A 26,515-nucleotide genomic window follows, 5' to 3' on the forward strand; every position below is an offset into this window, starting at 1 on the left:
TTTTGTTAATTCTATTCATAAGTATCTTAGTATTTCTGATGTTACCATATATAAAATAAATTTCATTTCCATATTATTCATTACTGATATATAATATATATAGTTGATCTTTATATATTCAACTTTTATTTTGCAGTGTTTACTGAACTTGTTTTTGAGATTCTAATAGTGTTTATTTTTTGGTAGATATACAATTTTCTATATACAAGATCAGGTCTTCTGCAAACAGATAATTTTACTTATTCCTTTCTAATCTTGATACTTTTTTTTCTTGCCTTATTACTCTGATTAGAATCTTCAATAAAATACATACAAAATAAAAGGCACAAATTTATATTCCTACCAATATTGTACAAGGATTCTCTTTCCTACAAATCCTCACCAGCACTTGTTAACTCTTGTTTTTTTGATAATAGCCATTATAACAGGTGTGAGGTAATATTTCATTGTAGTTTTGATTTGCACTTCCCTTATGATTAGTGATGGTGACCAACTTTTCATGTACCTGTTGACCATTTGTATAGATCTTATTTGAAAACTTCAGTTCCTTTCTCAATTTCAATTTTCTTCTTGCTATTGAGTTGTAGGAGTTTCATATATATTTTGGATATTAATCCCTTATCAGATATATCATTTACAAATATTTCATCTCATTTTATAGGCTGTCTTTTCATTTTGTTCATGGTTTCCTTTGCTGTACAACTTTTTAGTTCAATATAGTCTTGCTTATTTTGCTTTTATTGCTTTTGCTTTGGTGTCAGATTAAAATAATTATCTCCAAAACCAATGTCAAAGAGCTTCTTTCCTGCTGTTCTCTTAGAGGATTTTATGGTTTCAGGCCTTGTATATATAAGTCTTTAATCCATTCTTGAGTTAATTTTGTGAGTTGTTTAAGATAGGGATCCAGTTTCATTCTTTGGCATGTGGATAACTAGTTTTCCCAACACCATTTATTGCAGAGACTATCTTTTCCCCATAGAGTATTCTTGGCTCCCTCGTCAAGTATTAGTTGATTGAATATGTGTGAGTTCATTTCTGGGCTCTCAATTCTGTTCCATTGGTCTGTGTGTTTATTTTAATGACAGTACCATACTGTTTTAATTACTGTAACTTTGTAGTATAGTTGGAAATCGAGAAATGTGATTGCATCTGGCTATGTTCCTTTTTCTTGAGTTTGCTTTGGCTATGTGGGGTTTTTGTGGTTCCATACAAATTTTAGGGTTGTTTTTCCTTTTCTGTAAAAATTGCCACTGAGATTTTGATAAGGAATTGCATTGAATCTATAGATGGCTTTGGGCAGGTTGGACATTTTAACAATATTAATTAGTCCAATCATGAACATGGGACATTGTTCCATTTGTGTCTTCAATTTCTTTCAACAATGTCATCTAGCCTTCAGTGTACAGATAGATCTTTCACCTCCTTGGTTAAATTTATTCCTAAGTATTTGATTGTTTTTGGTGCTATGGTGACTGGGATTATTTTTTTCTTTTTCAGATATTCTCTCATTAGTATATAGAAACACAACTGGTTTTTGTATATTGACTTTTTATCTTGAATTTTACTTAATTCCTTTATTAGTTCTAACATTTGTGTGTGTGTGAAGTCTTTATGGTTTTCTACACTTAAGGTCATGTCGTTTGCAAATGATTTCATGTCTTTCTTTCTTTTCAATCTGGATTATTTTATTTTCCTTGATGGGTTGATTGCTCTGGCTAGGATTTGCATTACTAAGTTGAATAGGAGTAGTGAGAATGAAAACCCTTGTCTTGATCTTAAAGGCAAAACTTCCAACATTTCACCATGGAGTATGATGTTAGCAGTGATATGGCCTTTGTTTAGGCATACATCGATAATCAATGTATTGAGAATTGTTATCAGGAAAGGGTATTAAGTTTTGTTAAATGCTTTTTCTGGGTCTATTAAGATGACTATACAATTTTTATCTTTCATTCTATTAATGTGATGCATCATATTTATTGAATTGTAGATGTCAAAACATCTTTGCCTCCTAGAGATGAATCCCTATTGATCACAGAGTGTGTTCCTTTAATGTGCTCTTAAATCTAGTTTACTAGTATTTTGAGAATTTTTGCATCTATATTCATCAGTAGCCTGTAAATTTCTTTTCATACAGTGTTCTTATCTGGCTTTTGTATCAGGGTAATGCTGTTCTTGTAAATGAGTTTGGAAATGTTCCCTCCTATTCTTGAATTTTTTGGAAGAGTTTGACAAGGACTGGCGTTAATCCTTTTTTAAATGCTTGAATTCACCAGTGAAACCATTTGGTGCTGGGCTTATCTTTTTCAGGAGGTTTCTGATACTGAATTAATCTCCTTTCTCATTATTGATCTGTTCAGGTTTTCTGTTTCATGATTCAGTCTTGGCGGGCTGTATGAAATAGATCGATTTATTTTAGGTTGTCTAATATGTTGGAGTATGATTGTTTATAATAGTTTATGATTCTTTGTATTTCTGAGGTATCTGTTGTAATGTCTCCTCTTTCATTTGTAATTTTATTTTAGTCTTCTCTTTTTTTTCATTATTCTACCTAAAGGTTTGTCAATTTTGTCTATCATGTCATAGAACCAACTCTTGGTTTTGTTAATCTTTTCTATTTTCCTATTTTCTATCCCATTTATTTCTGCTCTTATCTCTATTATTACCTTTCTTTTGCTAACATTGGGCTTAGTTTGTTCTTCTTTTAGTTCCTTGAGGTATAAAGTTATTTGAGATCTTTCTTTTTCTTGACATATATGCTTATAGCTGTAGTTTTCTCTTAGAACTGTTTATGCTGCATCCTATAAATTTTAGTATGTTGTGTTTCCATTTTTTTTATTGTCTCAAGATACTTTTTTATTTCCTTTTTTATTTCTTCTTTGATCCACTGGTTGTTAACTTCCATTTGTCAATTTTCCAGCTTTTCTCCTGTTTTTGATTTCTATTTTTATTTTCTGAAATTTGTGGTCAAAAAAGACACTTGATATAATTTTTATCATCTTCTATTTCTTGAGACTTGTTTTGCAGCCTAGCAATGATCTATCCTAGAAAATGTCCCACATGTGCTCTAAAAGAATATGTATTCTACTGCTGTTGAATGGAATATTCTGCATATGTCTCCTAGGAACATTTGGTGGACAGTATTGTTCAAATCACCATTTCCTTACTGATTGTCTAGGTCATCTATCTATTGGCGAGAGTGGAGTATTAAAGGCCCCAACTATTACTGTACTGTTGTTTATTGCTCCTTTTAGTTCTGTGAGTACTTGCTTTATATATTTTGGTGCTCTGATTTTGGGCATATTATCTCCTTTCCACTTGTAAGTTGTTCATCCAGTTAGTTTGGGACAGTATTTTAGGTGCCTACACTTAGAACTGTTGTATCCTTTTGGTGGACTGACCTTTTCATTATTATAAAATGTCTTTGTCTCTAGTACGTCTGGTCTTAAAGTATATTTGGTTGATATTAACACAGAAACTCCAATTCTCTTCCAGTTATTGTTTACTTGGTACTTCCTTTCTCATTTTTTAACTTTCAACCTATGGTCTCTGAATCTAAAATGTGTCTCTTTTATAATGCACACAGTTGAATGCTTTTAATCCATTTTTCTAATATTTTAAGTCCAATGTCTGGCTTTCCTTGGAGACAGTTTCTGATTGCTATCTTTGATTGTATAGAGGCTATACTTTTCTATTTCTTTGCAAGTCTCATAATTATTTGTTGAAAACTAGAGATTGTAAATAATGTGGTAACTCTGTACATCAGATTTGTCCTTCTCCCCCCGTTTGTTGTTACTGTATTGTTTGTTTAGTGGCTTTTCCTGAATTAATTTTTGTTGTATGTGACCCATGAAAGTCTCTACTCCGTAAACTCAGTAATCAGCTTATTATTGGACAGAGATTTCCTTAAATGTCTTGAACGAATAAGTATCTCAGTCTTGCCATGAGGTTGTGTGTGCATGTTAAGGAATACCTTCAATGCACCAGGAGAGAGTTTATAAATCTGTTGTAGTCTTCACTTTCTGTTTATGTAGAATCTCAAGGATTGTCAGCAGTATGAGCTTAGGGTCTTTTCGGGTTTTTTTTCTGGGAAGGTGGACATAGATTCCCAAGAATATATCAGAGTTTACCAGTATGCCTTATTTCCCAGCTTTTCCTGTTAAGTTTTTTGGTCAGCCTCTTGTTTGCCCAATTGTTACTAGCACCTAATGCAGCAGTATTGTTTAACAACTGTGAACTGTCAAATGCTCTGGGGAAAAGACTTTTTTTTTATTGAATGAGCCAGTCAGATCAAAGAAAGACAAGCTCTGCAAGTGAGGATTTTCCAGTGAGCTGCCAGACAAATCGAATAATGACAATTCCCTGGGAATGGGGTTTTTGAGGGAGTTCCCCACTGCCCATTCCAGTGAATGCTAGGCTTCTGGTTTTCACAGCTACTCTGATTGTGAGACTATATGTTTTCAAGATTACCTGGAGTTGGGGAGAGGAGATGGTAATAGAGCAAGTTAAAACACTACAAATCTTACTGTTCTTATGGATCTTCAGCTGTTTTTTGTTTTCTTCAATAAATACTCTTCAGATTGTTGCAAGCTTTCTGTTAATCTCTACAGTTCTGAATACAGTGATTGTGACCATTTTTTGCAAGTATTCTCATTGTAATTTTGGAGGACCAGATTTTCAGAAGTCCTTACTGTCATTTGGAAGTACTTTCCCCTCAATAAGACCTTTAGATGCTAATGAAAGAATATTTTAATGCCAATAGTTAATAACCACATCAAAAATTCTTTTTATGTTTTAGCTACTTAAACTTGTAATAAAAAAATTTAGAGTGCACCTTTAAAAGGAAAGAAGGGTATTTTTTTTCAAAATTCTTTTGAAAAAAGATTCATGAGCAAATATGTTTAATGATCATTAGGTAAAAAGTTTCTTTAGGACACCATGAATTTCTATTATAAGTTATAAATAAAACTTTCACCATTTAATTGACAATTGTCATGTTTTATAACACTTAAAAACAATGGTAAAGTCCCTGGCATTATTTTGGTTTATAAAATCATACTTCATTCTAAATTCAGACTTACTTTATTTACTTGCTTATTTAGCATTGCTTTTTGTATACTTTCACAGTGACCACACCATTTCTACATTAGTGTAAAGATACCTTTACACTCACAAATTTGAAATAAAAATTAGGAAAATAGCAATTAGGGGAAAAATGAATAAGTAAATTCAAACCAACAAAAACAATTCATATATTTTGGGTTCTCCACAGTAAGGAAGCATTAGTACAATCAATCACCTTATACCCGGTGCCTCAATTTGTCTAATGCAAGAAAATAATAAGATACATGGCTTTCTATTTGTCAAAGATGCCCAACAACTTACTGAATATTTGATTACTTGAGGTTATTTATAACTGCTACTTATTGTCTTCTTACTCACTGGTAATTCCTAGGTAAAGCTTAGGCAGAAAAGCAAAGGGTCTCATCAGTCCATTTTGTGCCTATCATATACATTTAAACACTGAGTTTTTATACCATTTTCATCATGGAGTAAAAGTAAAATGAAGTCTTTGTTCATCAAGAAACACTCCTTCATATAATACCTGGATTTTTCCTTTTTATTATACCAAACTGTGTCAATTACTTTGAAATACTATTATTCAAATATTGTCCAGTGAACAAAGCTAACTATAATCACTGACTGTGTATCTCAACCATTCACATCTATCACAGAGAAACTCACACGTTGCCATGGTTCTATTTTCTTCCTAAATATATTCATACCTTTGGAAAAAGGTAGGCTTGCTCTGGAACAAATGCTGGTCAGTTACATGCCAAGGCAGTAATTTCATAGCACCTTTTTATATTCTGAATTCCTTCCCATTAAATGAATAGAGCATGGAGGTGTGAAAAGCCTCACGCACTGAGAGTCACAAAAATTGTCTCTTGAAATCAATGCAAAATTTCCAATCAAATCTGAGATGTTCAGTGAATATGAACATCAGAATCTTTAGCCTTAAAATCCAGAGACACCTTTAATCAAACCTAAAATTTAACATGCAGAATGGAAAATCCATAAAAAGTAAGAATTCTATTTGAAAACTCAAAGTACCAGGCAGGCCCAAATCTTGAATTTTGGGCCAATGAATGAACTATCTGTAATAGAGGAAATATTAAGCAGAAAGATGAAAAACCGAAGACTAGAGGTTCATATTCCCAGATAAATTCAAGACTATTCTCCAAAATGACTGTACTGACATTTTCAAATATACTCTCTTATAATACAAAAGAAAGAGCTGTTTTCCCCATTTGTTTTCTTTTAAAGATACATTAAATTAAATGCCTTTTAAAGAGAAATTCTTTGATGAATTATTTCTGAAAAACTGAACTCATGCGTGTTTTTAACATGTTCCCAGTTCAGAATGTTAAGTAAAAGGATCATCTTCAACGTTGCTCTACTATGTGTGGGAGAGATAGCAAAGGTTTCATGGACTAAGGGCCGGGGGACTGGAAAGGAAAAGTTCTGAAAATTTGTGTAAAGACCAGATAGGAAATATTTTAGGCTTTATAGACCATGAAGTCCCTGTTACAACTACTCAACATGTCATTTTAGTGTGAAGATGTAAAGAAATGGGTATGGCTTTGTTCAATAAAACTTTACTTATGAAAACAGCCTATCAGCAGAATTTTGCCTGTGGGACATACTTTGCTGACCCCAATCTTTTTTTCTTTTTTTAAGATTTTATTTTTAAGCCCTCTCTATACCCAACATGGGCCTTGAACTCACAACTGCAAGATCAAGAGTCACATGTTCTACCAAGAGTCTATATGCCATGCTCTGTCTGAGCCAGTCGGGCACCCCCACTGACCCCTGATCTAAGAGAAAACTAGAAGGAAGTAGAATTTGTGTTGAGCACATCATGAGTGAGCAAGTAAAACAGATTAGGATTCCTGATGTATTCTGTGCCTTATTTTTAAAATTATGGCATTTTTTCCCACTGGGCTGATAATCAGTTCCCAACTTTATTGGTAATAATGAGAGCAAAGGGGCAAAGTTATGATAAAGAGATTCCTTCTTTAGAGTAACCTAGAAACCATATAATCTGCTGTCCAAAATTCATCACAAGAATGACCAAGTCTTTGCTTTGAGTATGCTCTCCCTGACAACTGGAGGAATAGAACCTTCTTCAACGCTCCAGCCAAGACCTAACCTAAACTCAGTTCTAAGGGAGAGCTACTAACAAGGCCAACTATCTCAAGTATTTGTTAGGAAAGCAAACCACAGCATATACTCTGACCTACAGGTTAAAGAATCAGGCAAAATAATCCTAAAAATTTTATTTTCAATAACGTAGAGTCTGGAAGCTTTGTGGAAAACATGCTTTCAGAGAAACTAAGGGCTCTCATGATCCATTGGTAAAATCTGGCCTCATAAACCTTGGGATATCAAAAACACAGTAGGTATACCTGCCCACATGACAATTCCATCTCCAACATGTTACAATAAGTGGGGTAAAAAAAAAAAAAAAAAAAAGGATACTACTGATTTGGTAATTACTTTAATTCTGTAGTTCTGCTACAAGTTCCTATCTTGCTTTTGTTTTGTTTTCTTCTCTATCATGTAAGTTTAATTGTATTATGCTGCCCTCAGGTGTCCATTTTTTTATATGCATGATTAGCAGGCAAAGTAGGATCCTTTGTAAATTTAGAAACCAAGATGCTGTCATATTCAAAGTATCCTTTCACAAACTCCAATCACAGAGCTAATGTAAGTATTAAAGAAGTTCAACGTTTAGGGATATCTGAAATATTACTTGGGCTTTTCCTGCCACTTGTGTAAAAACACTGCCATTGAAAAAGGAACTGAAGTGGTTTAAAGAAAAAATAAAGCAACTGATAGTAATATTGTAACACAGTGGCTCTCAAAATAGGATTCATGGATCCTGTCCCCAGTGTCCACGAACTCAAACCTAGTGTTATAGTAATACTCAAAACATTTCTTTCACTCTCACAAGTTACAGTGGAGTAAAAGCCACATGACTTCTGACAAACTATAACCAACTAAATACAGAAGCAGAGGAGTTAGTTGTCCTCTATTAAGCCAAATATGAAAGTCTCCCCCAAATATTTTAAATGCTATACTTTTCACTCATTTTTTGTTTTTCTAAGTATATTATTATTAATTAAAAAGAATTGTTATCCCCATATGATTTCACTTATACATGGAATCTAAAAAACAAGCAAATGAACAAACAAATAGGTGATGGGGATTAAGGAGGGCTTTTGTGATGAGCACCCAGTGTTGTATATAAGTGCTGAATCACTAAATTGTATACCAGAAACTAATATTATGCTGTATGTCAACTAACTGGAATTTAATTAAAAACTTAAAAAAACACATAAGTGTTTGTAAAGTTAAAAAAAAAAAAAAAAAAACAGAAACAGACCCATAAATACAGAAAAGTAGCTGATGGCTCCCAGAGGTGCAAAGGGTAAGGGGATAGGCAAAACAGGTGAAAGGGTGTGGGAGATACAAGCGTCCAGTTACAGAATGAATACATCACAGGATAAAAGGTTTAATATAGGGAAAATAGTCAAGAGTTTGTTAACAGCATTGTATGGTAACAGATGGTAGCTACAGTTGTAGTCAGCATATCATAACATACAAACTTGTCAAATCACTATGCTGTACACCTAAAACATTGTGTGTCAACATAACATTGTGTGTCAACTATATTTCAATTTAAAAAAAAAGGTACAGACTTCTAATTATAAAATAAATACCTCATGGGGATGTAATGTACATCACGGTTAATACTGTATTGAATTTTCAAAAATTAAGAGTTGTAGCTTGGGGCACCTGGGTGGCTCAGTTGGTTAAATGTCTGACTCTTGATCTCAGCTCAGGTCTTGATCTCAGGGTCATGAGATCAAGCCCCAGGTTGGGCTCCACACTAGGTGTGGCCCTACTTTAAAAAAAAAAAAAAAAAGAAAGAAAATTGTAGCTTAAAAGTTCTCATCACAAGGAAAAAAACCTGTTTTGGTAACAAATGTTAACTGGACTTATTGTAATGATCATTTTGTAATGTATACAAATATTGAATCATAATGCTGTACACCTAAAAATACATAAAAAATAAAATTCACTCATTTTAAAAGAAAAAAGTATGCTATTCATTTAATAGGCTTATTAATGCTATTTTAAAATAATTTAATATTTTTAAATCTTATCCATTTTAGTTTAACATAGTAAATAGTAATGGATATAACAAAAGTTCTTTGGGGACCTCAAAAAAATTCAAGAGTAAAAAAGGATTCTGAGACCATAAAGTTTGAGAAGTACTATAGTAGCAGACAGATTTTATCACGACTTCATAGAAAGTGTTTCCTCTGAAATTTGAGAAGATAAAAGAAAAGACACTGACCTCATTATCAAATTACAAAGACTAAACTCTACTTTTAACTTGTCACAGAAAGACAGACATTAACTTAAGCAGTGGGATTAAAGGTTAAGAAGTTTGTTTACCTTCCTCACCCTCACTTCTCCTTCTCTCCCCAAAACATTTGCAGGAAAAAAGAGCAAAAACAGATTTAATATTGCATTTCATCTGCTTTCTTTTACCACTTTCTACTGTTGAGCTGTGCAAATGTGAAAAGTTCATAATGGTAAGAAGGAAAAGGAAAGTCATTATGCAGTGACTGAATAATGTATAAATTAGATAATCTGAGGTCTTTAAATGAGTCCCATTAACCCAACTCATATCCGTGTTATATTTTCCATGTATGAACCTATTCTAAAAAAAAAAAAGTGAAGAAAGAAAGAAAAGGAGAAGGAATTGGCTAGGGAGGAAGAAATGGAGGAAATAAAAAAGGAAGGGAGGCTTTCATTTTGAAGAATCACAGAAGCCAAGAAAATCTACCAGTGCATGATTAATTTTGACATACTTAAAAAGGCATTCCTACTAAAATCTAGGTAGCTGTCAATTTGACCAGTCATTGTATTTTAAAGGTCATTTCAAAATTGAAAAATCTGGGATGCATGGGTGGCTCAGTTGGTTGAGCATCCAACGCTTGATTCTGGCTCAGGTCCTGATCTCATGGTTCATGGGATCAAGCCCCATGTGGGCTCTGCCTTGACGGCACAAAGCCTGCTTGGGATTCTCTCTTTCCCTCTTTCTCAGCCCTTCTCCCACTTGTTCTCTTTCTCTCTCTAAAAATAAATAAACATTAAAAAAGTAAATAGATAAAATAAAATTGGAAAATCTGAAATCAAGAAAGTTTTCTATAAAAACATTTCCACAGCTGATGGTTAAGGTTCTTAGGCTATCCCCCAAATGCTCATTCTGAAGAAAGGAATAGTAAGAGTAAAACTGAATCCAGGGCCCCACCAGAAACCCTTGGCAACTTTGAGGCTAGACCTGATGCTTCTATGAACTTTCAGTATCACTGAGAAGCTCCTGGGATGAGAGCGCACTAGAAGTCACTGGGGCTAGGGAGCTCCCAGTGAGGTGAACAGAAAGACTTGGCACCAAGGAGGTGGAAAAGAGGTAAGGGAAGGAGGCTGTGCTGGCTGAATGCAAATTAAGAATGAGGCTAGAATCTATAGTTGGGTAAAACTCAATAAGGAAACAAATGAATGCTAGGGATGGCTTTCCTGGCAGAGGGCATCAAGGATATGGGGCAGACAGGAAGAGAAGGTATAGACAAGACAGCTACCCAGGACAAAGGGAGAGCAGCAGGCAAAATTCACTTAAGACAGCTGCCAGTTATAAAAATGATAATTACAGACACAGAGACTTTTTAAGGATATTAACTACCTATCAACCTTAGAGGTTTGTGGTGCTTTTGAGGCACATTATAAAAAGTAAAAGCATTAAACAATTCTTGTAATAGTCATTTTCCACTTATGATAATAAACCAAATATTTTACCCACCATTTAAAATTCTGTGATCCTACAGAGCCAGTCTAGGAATTAAAAACTCACAATTACCAATGCAGTTTACAAACTGAAAAATAATATACTCCTATGACCTATGTCAAACTGAACTCCACATATATTTTTAACATTATTCTATTACAAAAACTATATTTTACCTTTGATTTTTTTCTCCCCTTTACCAGTATGGTATACTAACTGGGTTTTATCCCTTATTCAACCTATAACCTAACACCAAAAACAAAACCAAGACAACACAGTAAAGTCCTGCCTCATACATTAAATTCAGACCTCTGAGGATGATATTAAACACACCTGGAGTATTCCAAAGACATTTATAGGATGCCCAGCCTGAGCCAGATACAGCCACCACTCCAGAAGAACCACAGTCCTCAACTCCCTTATACCTGTGGAGAGTGAGCTGGCTCTTGCCAACACTGAAAAGCATAGTGGACACCTTGGGTAAAATTGCTAGTAAAAATAGCAAGCCACAGTATGAAAGGGTAGCTTCTGTCATAGTATCTTCATTAAAAATAATGTCCTGGCTACTGCCTCTGACTATGGCCTGGCCCTGCACAGCCATTGTCTTATAGATCTCTTTTGACTTTTAGTTGTGAAATTCACCTACTGATTGTGTACTCATCTATCCTACACTTCATTACAACTCAATCTGTATCTAAAACTTCCTTCCACCTCAGAGTCCTGCCCTGGTGAGAAGTGCCTGCCTATTGTCCTGTCCCTGCCACCTGCCTTTACCCCCAGTGATAATCCTGCCAGAGGGCTGAATCTCAACTATGATGGAAATACCAAAAGCACATTTGAAGATTAGTCCATAAAATAAATAGGCCTGAATTTATTCTAACATGACAAAATCCTTTTGCTCAAACTATTTCCAATAAAATACAAGGCTTTAAAAAGAAAAAGATTTTCATATTTTCAACTCTTTCCATGTTCATAGTTCAAACAACATGTAATACAACTTAGTTTCAGTATAGCAAGAGAAAACCACACTCTAGAGTTTGTTTTAATAGAAATTTATCTGTATGTGCAAAAGTTTAATTTACATATATATTTCATAGAGGCATTTTAAAGAGATTACTTAGCAAATTAATCATGTGACCACAATTATAACATATTTATCTAAAAGAATAAGCCACATGCAGACAAATAAGAGCCAGTCAATACTATTGCTAAAATAATGATACATCATTCATATTTTTAAAAAAATAGACACAAAAGGGAATCAGCATTTTTAGTTCCAATTAAATTATAACATCTGAATGAATTTCTCCCCAAAATATTGCATATGCCTTAGATTTTTTTTCCTAGCCTACTTATTAGTGAAGTTCAATAATCCAACATATAATTAAAATAGCTCTCCAGTGCTTTTCCACCTTAGCACCTCAGTTACCTGCTACCATTCTTCAGTTAAAAGGATTAATGGAAGTTAGCCTAGCCAACACTCCAAAAATGAGATTTGACTTCCATGAACATCTCATTCATTTCCCATCCTTAACCCAAACGGCACAGAACTTGGATAGAGTAGAGACACTAAAAGAGTTTGTTGAATGATAAAATAAATTAGAAAAAGAAAGAAAGAAATTCCAACATGTAACACTATATTAGATTTATTACATTAGTATACATTCTATTGTTTTATTAGTAAGAAAGTTAGCAGAACAAAGGCCCATATCAGTGCATTTTCAATGTATCATTCCTTAGAGTAAATAAAGCCACAAGAAAGATTCACAAAGTAAAGCCAAAAGAATTCCCAAGGTATGCCTCCCCCACTGAAAGCATGAGAACACACTTATCTTGGTACTTCTTAAAAAGGTCATGCTATCATGGCACAATGGTATGAAAGAAAAAGAAAATGGTTTATTAGTTTACTCCCCAAGAGGATTATTCTGACATTGGATTGAGTAATGAGAGGTGATGGCCTAGGCAGTACAGCCTAGGAAGGTGAAAAGGGGAAAAGGTTAGAAATGAACCACTTTATATTTTGAATGGTTCACCTTCAAAGGGGCCATGCTAATAAGTCAAACAAACGTGATAACAAAAAATCAGGCAACCATGATGCAAGAGAAGCTACATCCAGAATTATGGATAAAAACTTACCACCTAGAAGGAAAATTTATTTTTTAAATGAATCCATAGTTTGAAGATAAGAGAAACACATTTTCATATGGTTAGTTCTCATGATAACAACTATCTATTTTAACAGACTTTTAACAGCATGCATTGTAAATAAGGATTAAAAAAACTCTAGTATACAAAACTTAAACAACAGACAACCCTAAGTATAAAGCATACATTTTCAAAAACAAAGCTAAGAACTAATAATAATCATTAAATACATGATTTTGATGATATACAGAGATTTACTTGTACTTATAATATTCTCCCTCTTATATGTAATTCTGCCACCACAGCCAAATATTAATTATGTATGACTGGCATAACTCAAGCTAATAATAAACTGTTCATTTGTTTGCTGTCTCTTACTGATAAACTCTTACATTCTAGTTGCCAAAAAGAAGTATGATGCTTCATTTAATCTCTTTTCAAATATTCAAAGGAGGTATGAAGACAGAGCAAGAGCAAATCCAAGATCTGTGGTTCTGAACCTATGGGCTATAGACACTGGGGTGCCCATGCCTAGTTGGATATCAAGCATGCTGACTTATCTGAATAAATAATAAACCTCACACCTTTATCTCCTCCTGTTTCAAATTATTGTGATTAATAAGTTACATATTTATTTGAAAGTATTATTAAAGCAATATTAGCTTTTTAAAAGGTAATTTACCTTTTTTTTTTTTTAACATTTATTTTATTTTATTTTTGAGACAGAGAGAGACAGAGCATGAACGGGGGAGGGGCAGAGAGAGAGGGAGACACAGAATCGGAAGCAGGCTCCAGGCTCTGAGCCATCAGCCCAGAGCCCGATGCAGGGCTCAAACTCATGGACCGCGAGATCGTGACCTGAGCTGAAGTCGGACGCTTAACCGACTGAGCCACCCAGGCGCCCCGGTAATTTACCTTTTAATAGAAACCAATCTCGCATCTAGCAACTTCCACAGAAGTTCTATGAGATCCTCAACCTTTAAATAAGAATTGATTCTTTTTTTTTTCATTACACATTTTCTCAGTCAACAGACACTAAATGTGCAACCATCATATATGGATGGGACCTCAAAATAACTCATGTGAAGAAGATCCCTCATGCTGGGACTCTCTGATTTAGACCAAAGTTATATGTGGACAAGAGCACTCAAAATTGTCTCTTTCAGCTAAAAGGTTAAGAAATTTAGTGTGAAGAAAAGAAGGGGACAGAATTGCAACGTTATCACAAGACAGGGAAAGAGGAAAGCAGGGAAAACTTGCTTCACTGGTAAGAGAAAAGCAGAGGTCAGGACTATCCACTGATTGGTCCTCCCCTTGGCAAGCTGGATGAGTTTAGATTCTGATCCTCATTTCAAGGCTCACTAGTACCTTCATTTCCATAAGATGTATTACAGCGCTATTACCCCAAAATGTCCCCTGAAAAAAATCTACATTCTTAATCTCTATCATCTCTGGACACATGTTATGCATGTCTACAAGTCACTAAGTTATTCTAAATTCACCTGATGCAAACTGCAAAAGGAATTTCTTGGTTGAGTATCGTGAGATTTGTGAAGGCAGCGTTAAACTAACTGTCACTAACTACATCTCCTCTTCAGTCTTCTGAGGGTAGAACACTTCTTTCCCTTCAGTCCATCTTAATGGCCCCCTAGAGCTCCATTTTGCCTAAGGAAACTATGTGGCCTTTTGAAATAGGAAAACTAAATTGGACTGATAACTGAGTTTTAGTTCTTTTAATTGTAAGATAAATCATATAGCAAATCAAGGGATGATTTAGATTCTTTAATTACAAGAAACCTGGTTTTCTCTTCAAAATAAATGGACTGGAGACTATGAAAAAGTTTTTGTGCTAAATAAGTATATATTAGCCTATATTAAGCTAAAACATTCTTATTTTCTCTAATATAAATAGTTTAAGTAAATGCTAAAATTCCACATCTATAAAAGGAAAGCTTGTATAATAACTATAAATTTAAGTTTATTCTACATCTTAAATACAAGAGAAAATAATTATATCATTTTGATATTTTAACTGGTAAAAGACCAGGTGAGCTGAGAAATGTAGAAAAGGCTGAGTTCTTAAGACCCACTACTGTATTTGGTGAAAACACAGTCAACATTTTCAGATCTAACCTATATCCCCTTTTCCATCAGATATCAACTTTAATAGCTAACCAAAAACAAAATAAAACAAAAACAAAAAAGTAAAAGCTCTGCCTCTGCCACCTACTGGAGAAAGAAGATACAGAACACACACATTACAGATAAAACAACTCCAGACATGTACATGATATCGTATTCACTTAAAACTAAGCTCTGTGCTAGCATGTAAAGTAAGTTATTTCTTCTTCCAAAGATTTATGTTTACCTAGCTGTCAAGTAGAGAATGAAAGAAAGGGCAGCAGATGATAAATATGTATGAACACAAAAGCAAAGATAAGCCCGAGACATTTTAATTTGTATAAGACATCTTCACACACCTACACTTACATGGCCATGGAGATCTGTGTTAAGAAGCATCATTGCACAGGTGAGGCAATGGACTCCATCTAAGGGGAAAGACAAGGAAAGAAAGCATTAATTCACTATTTCCTGTTGGGCTTGTTATTATCATTAAATAGCATACACTAAGAACCTATGAAAACACAATAATGTGGCTAGGCACAATTCATCATATTTGGGGAGACAAAAAAATAGATAAAAATAAATTACTAAAGGGACTTCAGTGACAAAGTTGGACTCTACTGCTGGTAAAGTATATTATTCTTACCTCTCTGGAGGGGTATTTGACAGTACACATTGTAAGCTTTGAAACAGTAATCTTTTACTTTTGACACAGTAAATCCACTTACAGGGCTTTACACTAAGGAAATAAGGATCTATACAAAATATAAGGATATCCAAAGAAACATTGCTTACAATGGGGAACAAGTAAATAAAACCCTCCAAAAATACAACTGTTATGTTTAAGTCATTAAAAATGTTGTCCAAGTATACACGTTTAAATAGAAAAATATTTCATAGTAAATTATTACATGAAAAATGCACTGTATGCAGTATAGTTCCATTTAAATATAAATATATCTAGAATAATACATAACAATATTAAAAGATTATTGTCTCTGGATAGTGAGATAATTTTTATATTTTTATTTATATTTTCTTAATTTTTTGAAACACAAGATACAGAAATTAAAATAAACCATTTTCTACTATTCCGTCTTTTTTAACTTTCTGAGAGGAAAGTAAATTAAGAAAGAAGCAAAAGTTAAAGGAAACCAAGATTTGGGTCTTTCATTGTACTGTCTGGGTATTAGTTCTCTGGCTAAAAAAGAGGAATAGTTATCCTTTTTCGTGACAATTCTTTAAAGGCAACATGTAGGTTACTGGCACAGGATACTATGGATCAGACAAAAGTAAAATATTGGAATAATCTTAAAATATTAAAAAATTAAATATTCAAAAAAATGTTGTTCAAACCAGAAGGATCATTTCACACTTAGATGGAAACATTGCTCTCTCTTCTTACTTTATAGAGGAAAAGAAAAGGCAATAAGAATTAAGCTTCTCATTTCCAAACCTTAGAAATACTTCTCCTCATTCTTTTCTTGCAATTCTCAATCCAAGTATAGCTGTCCATAGCAGTTGCAGATGCAGAAAAATCTTACTAATGAATGCCAAATGTACAGAAAGGCCTTTCTAATAACTGAATTCATGAATGAAAGAAAGCTTATTTGGGGGCACCTGGGTGGATCAGTCAGTTAAATGTCTGACTCTTGACTTAGGCTCAGGTCATAATCTCACAGTTTATGAGTTCAGCCAGGCATTAGGCTCTGTGCTGACAGTGTGGAGCTTGCTTATGATCCTCTCTCTCTCCCTCTCTCTCTGCCCCTCTCCCGCTCTCTTTCAAAATAAATAAACTTTTAAAAAATCTTAAAAAACAAAAAGATAGCTTATTTTTCAAAGTATGCCTTTGAGTATAGTAGGTGATTTCTATTATTAATGCCTCTAAGGAGATGTTACCAAATGCCCAAAAGTATATTCATTCCACTTCCAGCTTATTATTAAATTTTAAATACATTAAAACAAATTCCTTAAAAGCATCTAGAAAACTCAGCAGCCAACTCTAAAATATCCCTATCAGTTGAGGGTACACATCCATATTCCTTCTTTCACTGAGGACTGCTAACATATTATTAGATATGAAGAAGGTTTTAATAGAAACAACTCCCTTTTTATCCCTTTCATTCTCTACTCCGTGATTACAATAGGCCTAACTATAATCAAAGAAAGGACTAAAGAAAATTAAGTTCCCATTTTACAGAGAAGAATGTGACTTTAATGATCAGATGGTTAGTTGATTTAGCTATAGCCTGGAGGGTGGAGACCAGAGACCTGGGGAATAATCACTTTAGTCAATATTACGTACACTTAACTGGCAATACTGAAGCTCAAAGATAACTGCCATTTCTAATGCATCTAGTCCTAGTGATCTCTTCCAGAATCTGTGTTTATGAAAGATTCTCCAATTGCAAATGAAAGCACCTGACCTCAAATCATGAAAACTTTGCTTTATTGCAGGAGTTGACATGGAGGAAAAACCTCTCTTGATAGGGCACATCAACAATTAAATAGCTTAAACTTGCTTTTTAAAATTAGTACAATAAACATAAACTCATAGTTCATTAAAATCATAAACCAAATTCAGTGGTCAGTGTTGTTACAATGAATATCAAACCAAAGCACTGGAGACACACCACAAACTCCAGTGAGATTTGTAAACGTTTCCAAAAATAACCACAAATTTAATAAGCATACATGCAAGGGGTTTAGGGTCAGATGTATAGGAAGAAGAAATAGGAAAACGAGCATTTCATTAAAATGTGCTTTGCATGTAAAATCTCAGTGACAGCATGAGCAACTTAAAGCATCCTGTCATAGTATGGAACTGGAAAACTAAGTAAAAATTAATTAAAAGAAGAATAAGGAATATCATGCAGTCATTACATATCATGCTTTTTAAAGAATATTTAATGACATGAGAAAACGCTCACAATGAAAACGAAGGACAACAGGAAACAAAACTCTGTAATGATTCCAATTTGACATTAAATATTTCACAAACTGACTGGAAGGAAATAAATCAAGCAGTTAATAATAGTTATCTCTAGATAACTAGATGATTTTCATTTTCTTCTGTATAATCTTCCATATTTTCCACAATAAAATATAACTTTAATAATGAGAAAATAGCCCTTGTTTTTTGAAATACAAACATTTCCATCAGATTACCTTGTGAAGCAATAGTGTCTGGGTTACAGTAAAAATATCTATTGGAGAAATGTATTAAAACTCTCTCTCGTTCTTGAGTTTCTCCCACAAGAGAAAATGCTTTAAAGAAATACCTAAAAAAGAATTAGGGGGAAAAAAGTGAAACTTTAGAAAACATTACCATATTCTATGTTTGACAATTAAAATTACTTCATATAGGGGTGCCTGGGTGGCTCAGTTGGTTAAGCATCCAACTGTCTCTTATTTTGAGTTTATTATCTCAAAAATAAATAAACATTTTAAAAAATTAAAATAAAATTAATTCATATATAATAAGAAATTAATTAGGGGTGCCTGGGGGGCTTAGTCTGTTAAGTGTCCATTTCTTGATTTCAGCTCAAGTAATGATCTCATGATCCGTAACACTGAACCCCACACCGGGCTCTGCACTGATAGCACAGAGCCTGCTTGGGATTCTCTCTCTGACCCTCCCCTGCTAGCTCTCTCTGTCTCAAATAAGTATACAAATAAAGAGAAATTAATTATATGAAGATATTCTACAGTTATTCTTTCACAAAATCATTTACTATATAGCCATTCAATATAAATTTATTTTATTCTATAAAATGTCAATATAAAGATGGACAAGGCAATAACAATACCACCTTGGGAAGGTGGTAACTTCCCATGACTAAATGACAAATAGCCATTTAAAAGATCAGTCAGATAAAAACCAAAGAACACTTAAGGCTGAACCTACAACCATGAAGGCTATGTTTTAAAACTATACATGGATCACAGTTTATCATTTTGCTATATGATTATACTTGTCATTGACACATTGTTAAAATTACAATTATATTATTTTGTGTATAGTAGATTTCTCTTATTTTATTTTGCCTATTATCATATTATATTATTACCTTTTATATGGGAAGGAAATTGGGAGCTAAAACTATAAATTATTTCTTGGGTTAGGAATAAATTAATGTATGTATAAAAATTTTTTGAAAAATAAAAATATGCCCAGAACTACACACCAATCTAAATCTGAGTCACTAAGAGTACTGTCTGTTATGGATAAACTCAGATGACCCTCACTAGACAAAGCACTTCCCTAAGTATGAGATGAATAGAAAAAAAAATCCTTTAAAATGTTCTAAAAAATCTTACTGTGGAAACATACATAAAACCTTATTTCTATGATGAAAATGTTGCTGTCTTAGTTTGTTAAATCTAAATTACACTGACCAAACTTTAATTTTTCATAACTTTTATAAACCACATCAGAAAGTAAAGCATAAATATAGATCTTTCCTCTGCCCTTATTTGTTTTCAGTGGAAAAACCTATGAGTGCCATCAATTCATGCAAAGTGCCATAGAATAAGTCATTGTTGTGCATTCTAATCCAAACATCGTCACTTCACCTCCCAAGGCACAGTTTCCTGATTTATAAAACTAGAGGGTTACACAGATGATCTCAGAATTCCTCCAACCTCTGACATGTTAAAAAGTTTTTAAGAGTAAATGCTGACTAAGTTTTACTTTTAGCAGTGGCTCTTAGAAATTTACAATACAATAGTGGTGTGAAAAGTGAAGATCAGTGTGTTTATGACACTATTTTGAATGGATCAGCAAAAAGTGCTGAAACAGTTTTGCAGATATTTTCTGATTATTATGTGGATAGTCGTTTTTATTCCATTCATGAGTTAATACCAAAGTATCACCTTAAAAGGCTACTTGGCTATTGTAAACAAATGCTTAGGGAAAAAAATGTATAATTCTACAGCCTGTAAAACTGCCTTTTTTTTAAACTGATCATTCAAAAACCAAATTCCCACAGATTCTACTCCTCCTCGAGACTTACTTTGTCACTATTCTTTACCACATCATCTGCTAGATGCAAAATATGAGTTCATATATGATTTCATAAAAACAATATATTTTTCTTTCTGCTATATAGTTTAATAACTATAGAATAATCTGAGCTAAGATTACAAAGTCACTATGGGTTTTAAAAAAAATAAAAATCACACTTTAGCTTCAGCATTACTTCTCTTCTCAGAATTAATTTTTGGAGGCAAAAAAGAACAGAAGTGATATTTAATCATACCTGAGAGACTGATCCAGTGTCATTCCTGTAAAATCAAAAAACTTCAGATATTCTTCTGCAACTAGTTTGCTAAATTCATTGCTATAAGAAAACAGGATAGACTCTGTTATTAAAGTTGAAGCTATTAAACAAGACAACACACACGGACACATTCAGACACCAGCCTTGGTACAGAACGTACTTCTTGCCTAGGTGCTTTGCGACATCCGATCTTTTGAATCTGTCTAGTTGATAAAGGCGTTTGGCCAACCTTTTGGCTGCTTCTATGTTGCTGCTGGTACCATTACTGAGACTTTCTGAGGTCTCCTTTTCCAGAATTTCAGTGCTCCCCATCTCAGAATGAGTCTCTAGTAGTGCTGTTTTTACCCCAGCATTGCTGTGAGAATTGATAAAGAAGAAAAAAATTAAAAAGATTTTTCTTATGTGACAAAAAAGGGAAAACAGCTGATAAAATTATCATATTGTAGCAATAAATGAAAAACTTTTAAATGGGATAGTTTTAGGCTTAATTATTCATAAAACTATTTACAGCAATATATTTCAATGTACTGAAGAAGTGATTGCTTAAACCCCTTATGAGCAGTTAGGACCTTTACCTTTTTAAAAATACAGAGGACTCTAGCTACCTTCATGTTTCTGTGAGTTGTATCTATTGATATTCACTGTATAAGTAATTTAAAAAGAAAATTTTCAAATATTAATTCACTTAAAAATAATAAACCCATTTCATGGCATGCCTGGGTGGCTCAGTCGGTTGAGCATCTGACTTCGACTCAGGTCATGATCTCACGGTCTGTGAGTTCGAGCCCCACGTCGGGCTCTGTGCTGGCAGCTCACAGCCTGGAGCCTGCTTCGGATTCTGTGTCTCCCTCGCTCTCTGCCCCTCCCCCACTCATGCTCTGTCTCTCTCTCTCTCTCTCTGTCAAAATAAATAAACATTAAAAAAAATGTAAAAAAAAAAATAATAAACCCATTTCAAGGATATAAATATTTTATTAAAAATAATTTTCCAAAATAATAACATAAAATTTAATGAGAAAAGCAATAATTATTTCGATTTTTTACATATTTCTTTCATAGTTGGCTTACTAGAAGACAGCTGGATTCTCACTGCCACTTCTATATTTAATTTGTAAACAATAATATTGTTTTGGTTGAAATATATTAAGAAAATCCAGGGATACCTGGGTGGCTCAGTTGATTAAGCATCCAACTCTAGATTTTGGCTTAGGTCATGATCTCCTGGTTCATGATATTAAGCCCTGCACTGGGCTCTGTGCTGGCAGTGTAGAGCCTGCTTGAGATTCTCTCTCTCTCTCCCTCTCCCTCTGTCTCTCTCTCTGCCCCTCCCCTGCTCTCTCATGCTGACTCTCTCTCAAAATAAATAAATAAACCTTAAAAAAAAAGAAAGAAAATCCAGCTTATTAGTTGGAAAAATAAGAAGTATTTTAATCTTTTACAGATAATTTTATTATTTTTTTTATAGGACACCAAAATAAAACAAGGGATAGTTTCTTAAATGTTAGTTGCAATAAAGTATCAATTAACCTTTTGTACTCACATTAAAATTTGTCTTACACTTTACTTTTTCTTAAGATTTTATTTTTAAGTAATCTCTACACTCAACATGGGGCTCAAACTCATGACTCCAAGATCAAAAGTCACATGCTCCAGTGACTGAGCCAGCCAGGTGCCCCTGTCTTACACTTTAAATGGATCTCTTACCCAGGCATGATTCTGCATCTTACATTGGTCATTTGCAAAATATGTTACACATTTCACTATATAATAGTTTTAAAAGTTACATTTAGTAAACGCCATGATTATCTTCAGAAAAGTCTTCAAGTATTGAAAAGATATCGAAGTTTTGGTGGCAGACAGAAATATTCCAAAATTCTAATTTTTGACTGAAAGCTCAAATTGTACTGTTGGCAACAAATATAGTCAGTAGTTTTCTTAAAGTATTAATAGACTCACTCTATCAATTTTTGAGAAAATGTTTGCCAATAATCATAGTTTTTCAGTTACACTTTGAAGGAAAACTGGCATTTCACAAAAAGCAACTAGTTTGTAACTCACAACTTAATTACATGTAAGGCTGTCCGAAGGAACACCATCAGGAGAAGAAGTGCTTTATGCATATTTTCCATTTCATCACACGTGAAAATAAAAAGGAATGGCTAAAATTAACAGCACAGGAAACAACAGATGTTGACAAAGATATGGGGCAAGGGGAACCCTCTTGCACTGTTAGTGGGAATGCAAATTCGTGCAGCCACTCTGGAAAAAATAGAACTACACTACAACCCATCAATTGCACCACTAGGTACCTACCCAAAGGATAAAAAAATACTGATTTGATAGGGCACACGCATCCAGTGTTTATAACAACATTATCAACAGCCAAATTATGGAACGAGCCCAAATGTCCATTGACTGATGAATGGATAAATAAGATGTGGTATGTATATAGAGTGGAATATTACTCAGCCATCAAAAAGAATGAAACCTTGCTGTATGCAATGGTATGGATGGAGTGTATTATGCTAAAGTGAAATAAGTCAGTCTGAGAAAGACAAATCCCATAAGATTTCACTCATATGTGGAATTTAAGAAACAAAATAGATGAACATAAAAGAAAAAAAAGAAAGGGAGGCAAACCAAAAAACAAACTCTTAACTATAGAGAACAAACTGAGGGTTGCTGTAAGGGAGGCAGATAGGGGGATGGCCTTAGGTGATGGGGATTAAGGAGGGCACTTGTGATGAGCACTGGGTGTTATATGTAAGTGATGAATCACTAAGTTCTACTCCTGAAACCATTACTACACTATATGTTAACTAGAATTTAAATAAAAACTTGAAACAAACAAAAAAGGTATGTACAAAAAGGTTAAAATGTAATTATTTTGTACTGCTTTATAAAGGAATTTTTAGGTGAGTTTTGTTTCTTTGAGTACATGGTAATGAAGAATATAATAACAACTTGGAAAGTTTGGTGCCACTACCTTTGTGTTAGAGGCCCTCCCTAAGGAATGTGGTGAAAACCTCAAGACTAGGAAAGGCAACCTGGCTATGTGTGTGTGTGGTTGACATTCCTCAAGACTCTGTAGCATAGACCGCCCATGCAGACTGTATTTTACCATATATGGGAAAGAAAGGAGCAAAACTTGTACAAAAAGCAACCCCCCACTGCACTTGGGGCTCAGCCTTTTGGGTCTTAGCCCATTGAGCCCATGCTGGCATCAATAAAGCTGCTTCCTAGAAAGAAAAGCCTGGGTGTCCAGACTCTCTGTGTGTGACTCACTGCTACACCTTGATTTGTGCTAAAGCCCCCTCCATTGTTTTCGTACCATCAGTGTAAATATCAATATAGTGAAAAAGGAAAATAATGCTGTACTCCTATTATAAAATAGCTTTGACCTCATTAACCTCCTGAAAGAGTCACAATAAGCCCCACTGACCACACTGTAAGAACCTCTGCTCTAGAAAGGGGTCACAAATTAGAACCTGGCTATAGAATGCTACATAATGCATTTGTAACACTAAACCAACAAGAATATAGTAACTTCCAAATCCTCACTTTAACTTGGAAAATAGGCAAAGATGTGTTAATGATAAACAACTATGCTTACGTAGCCTTCCAATGTACTTACCACAGACCCTAAACCAGACACAGTCAGAATTTTTCTGTAATGAACCAGACAGTAAATATTTCAGACAAGGCCTCATAACGTTTCTGTCATACATGCTTCTTTCTTTTTGTTGTTTTTTTCTTTTTTTCCTTCAACCTTTCAAAACTTAAAAGCCATTCTAGGCTAGGCTGAACAGGCTCACAGGCCTAATTTTGTGTGTTTTTGCTCTATCCCATAGTTCTTTAACTTAGCCTGAATTTATAAGTAACCATTTATTGTCTAAATCAGGACACTCTGAAGAAGGAACAGGGATAATAAAATCATTAAATACGTAATTATAATTGTTACGAAGTTTGAAAGAGTCATTGCCAATAAAAAATTAGTTGTAAACTTACAGCATACAATAAATGACAAAAATCATTATAGCAAAAATGAGTAGATTTTTAAGCAAAATTGCTCAATCTCTATTTTTGTCACTTATTCTACCTAACTTACAATATCCCATTTCCTACTACCAACTAGCTAAGTGGCAGCCTCACAGATTCATGTTCACTATCACTCAAAGGCAGTTCCAGCCACTGCACACCAAGTAGCTCCCAAGGGCTGTGCAGTCCCAGACCTCCCCAACCACTGACAGACCTGAGGGAATTCAATGCCCCTTGCAACTCCTCTCCAAGCTCCCTTATCAGCAAGTCTTCCACATGCCGTCCTTGAAAGTCAGTGATATGGGGAGGGAAAAGAGAGAGGTTATACCACTTTGTCTTTTAGACTCAACTATGTGAAAATGATGAGGGAGCATAAGGCAAACTGACAGGCCCAAATACTCCCTACTCCCAGGTGGGGTATGTTTACTATTCCTTAGGCACTCCTGGCTGCCCAAGAACAAAGGAAAAGGGGAAAAGTAAATGGTTAACTGATAGAGATCACAGTCATGCAGGACATGGGTCTCCATCAATTTACAAATATCTTAGTAAATTACAAGAAAAAGTCAGTCTTATCAACAGCCTAATCTCCAGAAACCTATAGATTCACTCAGTTTCCTGGAGCCCCAACATCACCTCTCCATAGTGATGTGGGAAACAAAGGCAGAAGGAAATGGCAGATAAAATTAAATTTCCTTATAACCTGAAGCCCACTGACAACTACTTGAGGCTAGCAGAGTAAAACATTTCTCCAGGAGCTCCCAATGTCTTATTGTTAATGCTTTGTTGAGGGAAAAACAACCTTAGTTTGCCAATAGCGAGGCCTCCAGTACCCTGTGAGGCTTCTTTAATATGAAAAGCTCTGGGGCGCCTGGGTGGCGCAGTCGGTTAAGCGTCCGACTTCAGCCAGGTCACTATCTCGCGGTCTGTGAGTTCGAGCCCCGCGTCAGGCTCTGGGCTGATGGCTCGGAGCCTGGAGCCTGTTTCCGATTCTGTGTCTCCCTCTCTCTCTGCCCCTCCCCCATTCATGCTCTGTCTCTCTCTGTCCCAAAAATAAATAAAAAACGTTGAAAAAAAAAAATATGAAAAGCTCTTGGAAAGTTCCACTTGATTTTTACCTCCCCTCAACTCCCAAGTATATAACCAGTCTGTCCTCATGGTCTCTGGAAGCTCTTCCTGCCCAGGGGTCCTGTCCCTTACTTTAATTAAATTACCTTTTTTGCACCAAAGATGTCTTCAAGAATTCTTTCTTGGCCATCAGTTACGAACCCCACGAACCCCACCATCATCCCAAAAACTCATCAAAAATTCTGTTCAATGCACATTTCAACTTCACACATTCCAGAGGAAACTGCAGAGAAGCTACAAGTACCAAGTGGAAGCTTATCAAACCCAGACTGACTTCATTTTTTAAAGTCAAACTAAAATGTTAAACCACAGTCAATGCCAGGACAACACACAAACTGGAATTGCTCTAGGCAAACTAAGATGTTTGATAATGCTTCTTTAAACAATTAGCCACCTTAAACAGTTTTCCAACAGAAGTAGATGCCAATTAAAATAAACTGCTACATTATGATGAAATCCTCATGCAAGTACATTTAAGTATTTTTTCATCCTAAACCTTCCTCTACAGAGTTACCACCCACTTTTATAAAATTTATCCTATCAGAAAGCTGAATGTTTAATTATATACAGCAAACCTATAATCAGTAAACTCATATTAGAAAATTCTTTTAAAGGGCAACTTACATTTTGTGTTTTCCCACATAAGTGGTAGAAATGTAAAATATTTATTCTAAGAACTGTTTTAGTTTCAATCAAGTAATTTTTTTATAATTATAAAAGAAAATCCCTGGAGTTGTGTTCTCATGCATTCTCTTACTCTATATATTAACTATCGCGTGAAAAAAAGAAACAAGTGTCAAAGAATTTTCTTTTCAATTAAACTGCTACTTATTCTTTTCCATGACAAATTCATGGCATATATTTAATCACTCTATGTAAA

General features: G+C 34.4%; 1 protein-coding gene across 5 annotated transcripts in view; it reads right to left on the reverse strand.

Moving 5' to 3' along the window:
* Positions 1-26,515, reverse strand: part of PSD3 (pleckstrin and Sec7 domain containing 3) — a 734,808-nt gene that overhangs the window by 338,417 nt on the left and 369,876 nt on the right. For all 5 annotated transcript variants that reach the window (XM_042983313.1, XM_042983312.1, XM_042983314.1 and 2 more), the window contains 4 exons: positions 20,633-20,827; positions 20,452-20,532; positions 18,359-18,471; positions 15,557-15,615 (listed from right to left, as the gene is read on the reverse strand). In XM_042983313.1, the coding sequence (XP_042839247.1) occupies positions 15,557-15,615; positions 18,359-18,471; positions 20,452-20,532; positions 20,633-20,827 (448 nt within the window). The remainder of the gene's footprint in view (positions 1-15,556; positions 15,616-18,358; positions 18,472-20,451; positions 20,533-20,632; positions 20,828-26,515) is intronic.

Source organism: Panthera tigris, chromosome B1 (assembly GCF_018350195.1).
Source record: "Panthera tigris isolate Pti1 chromosome B1, P.tigris_Pti1_mat1.1, whole genome shotgun sequence".
NCBI classification, from domain to species: Eukaryota; Metazoa; Chordata; class Mammalia; order Carnivora; family Felidae; genus Panthera; species Panthera tigris.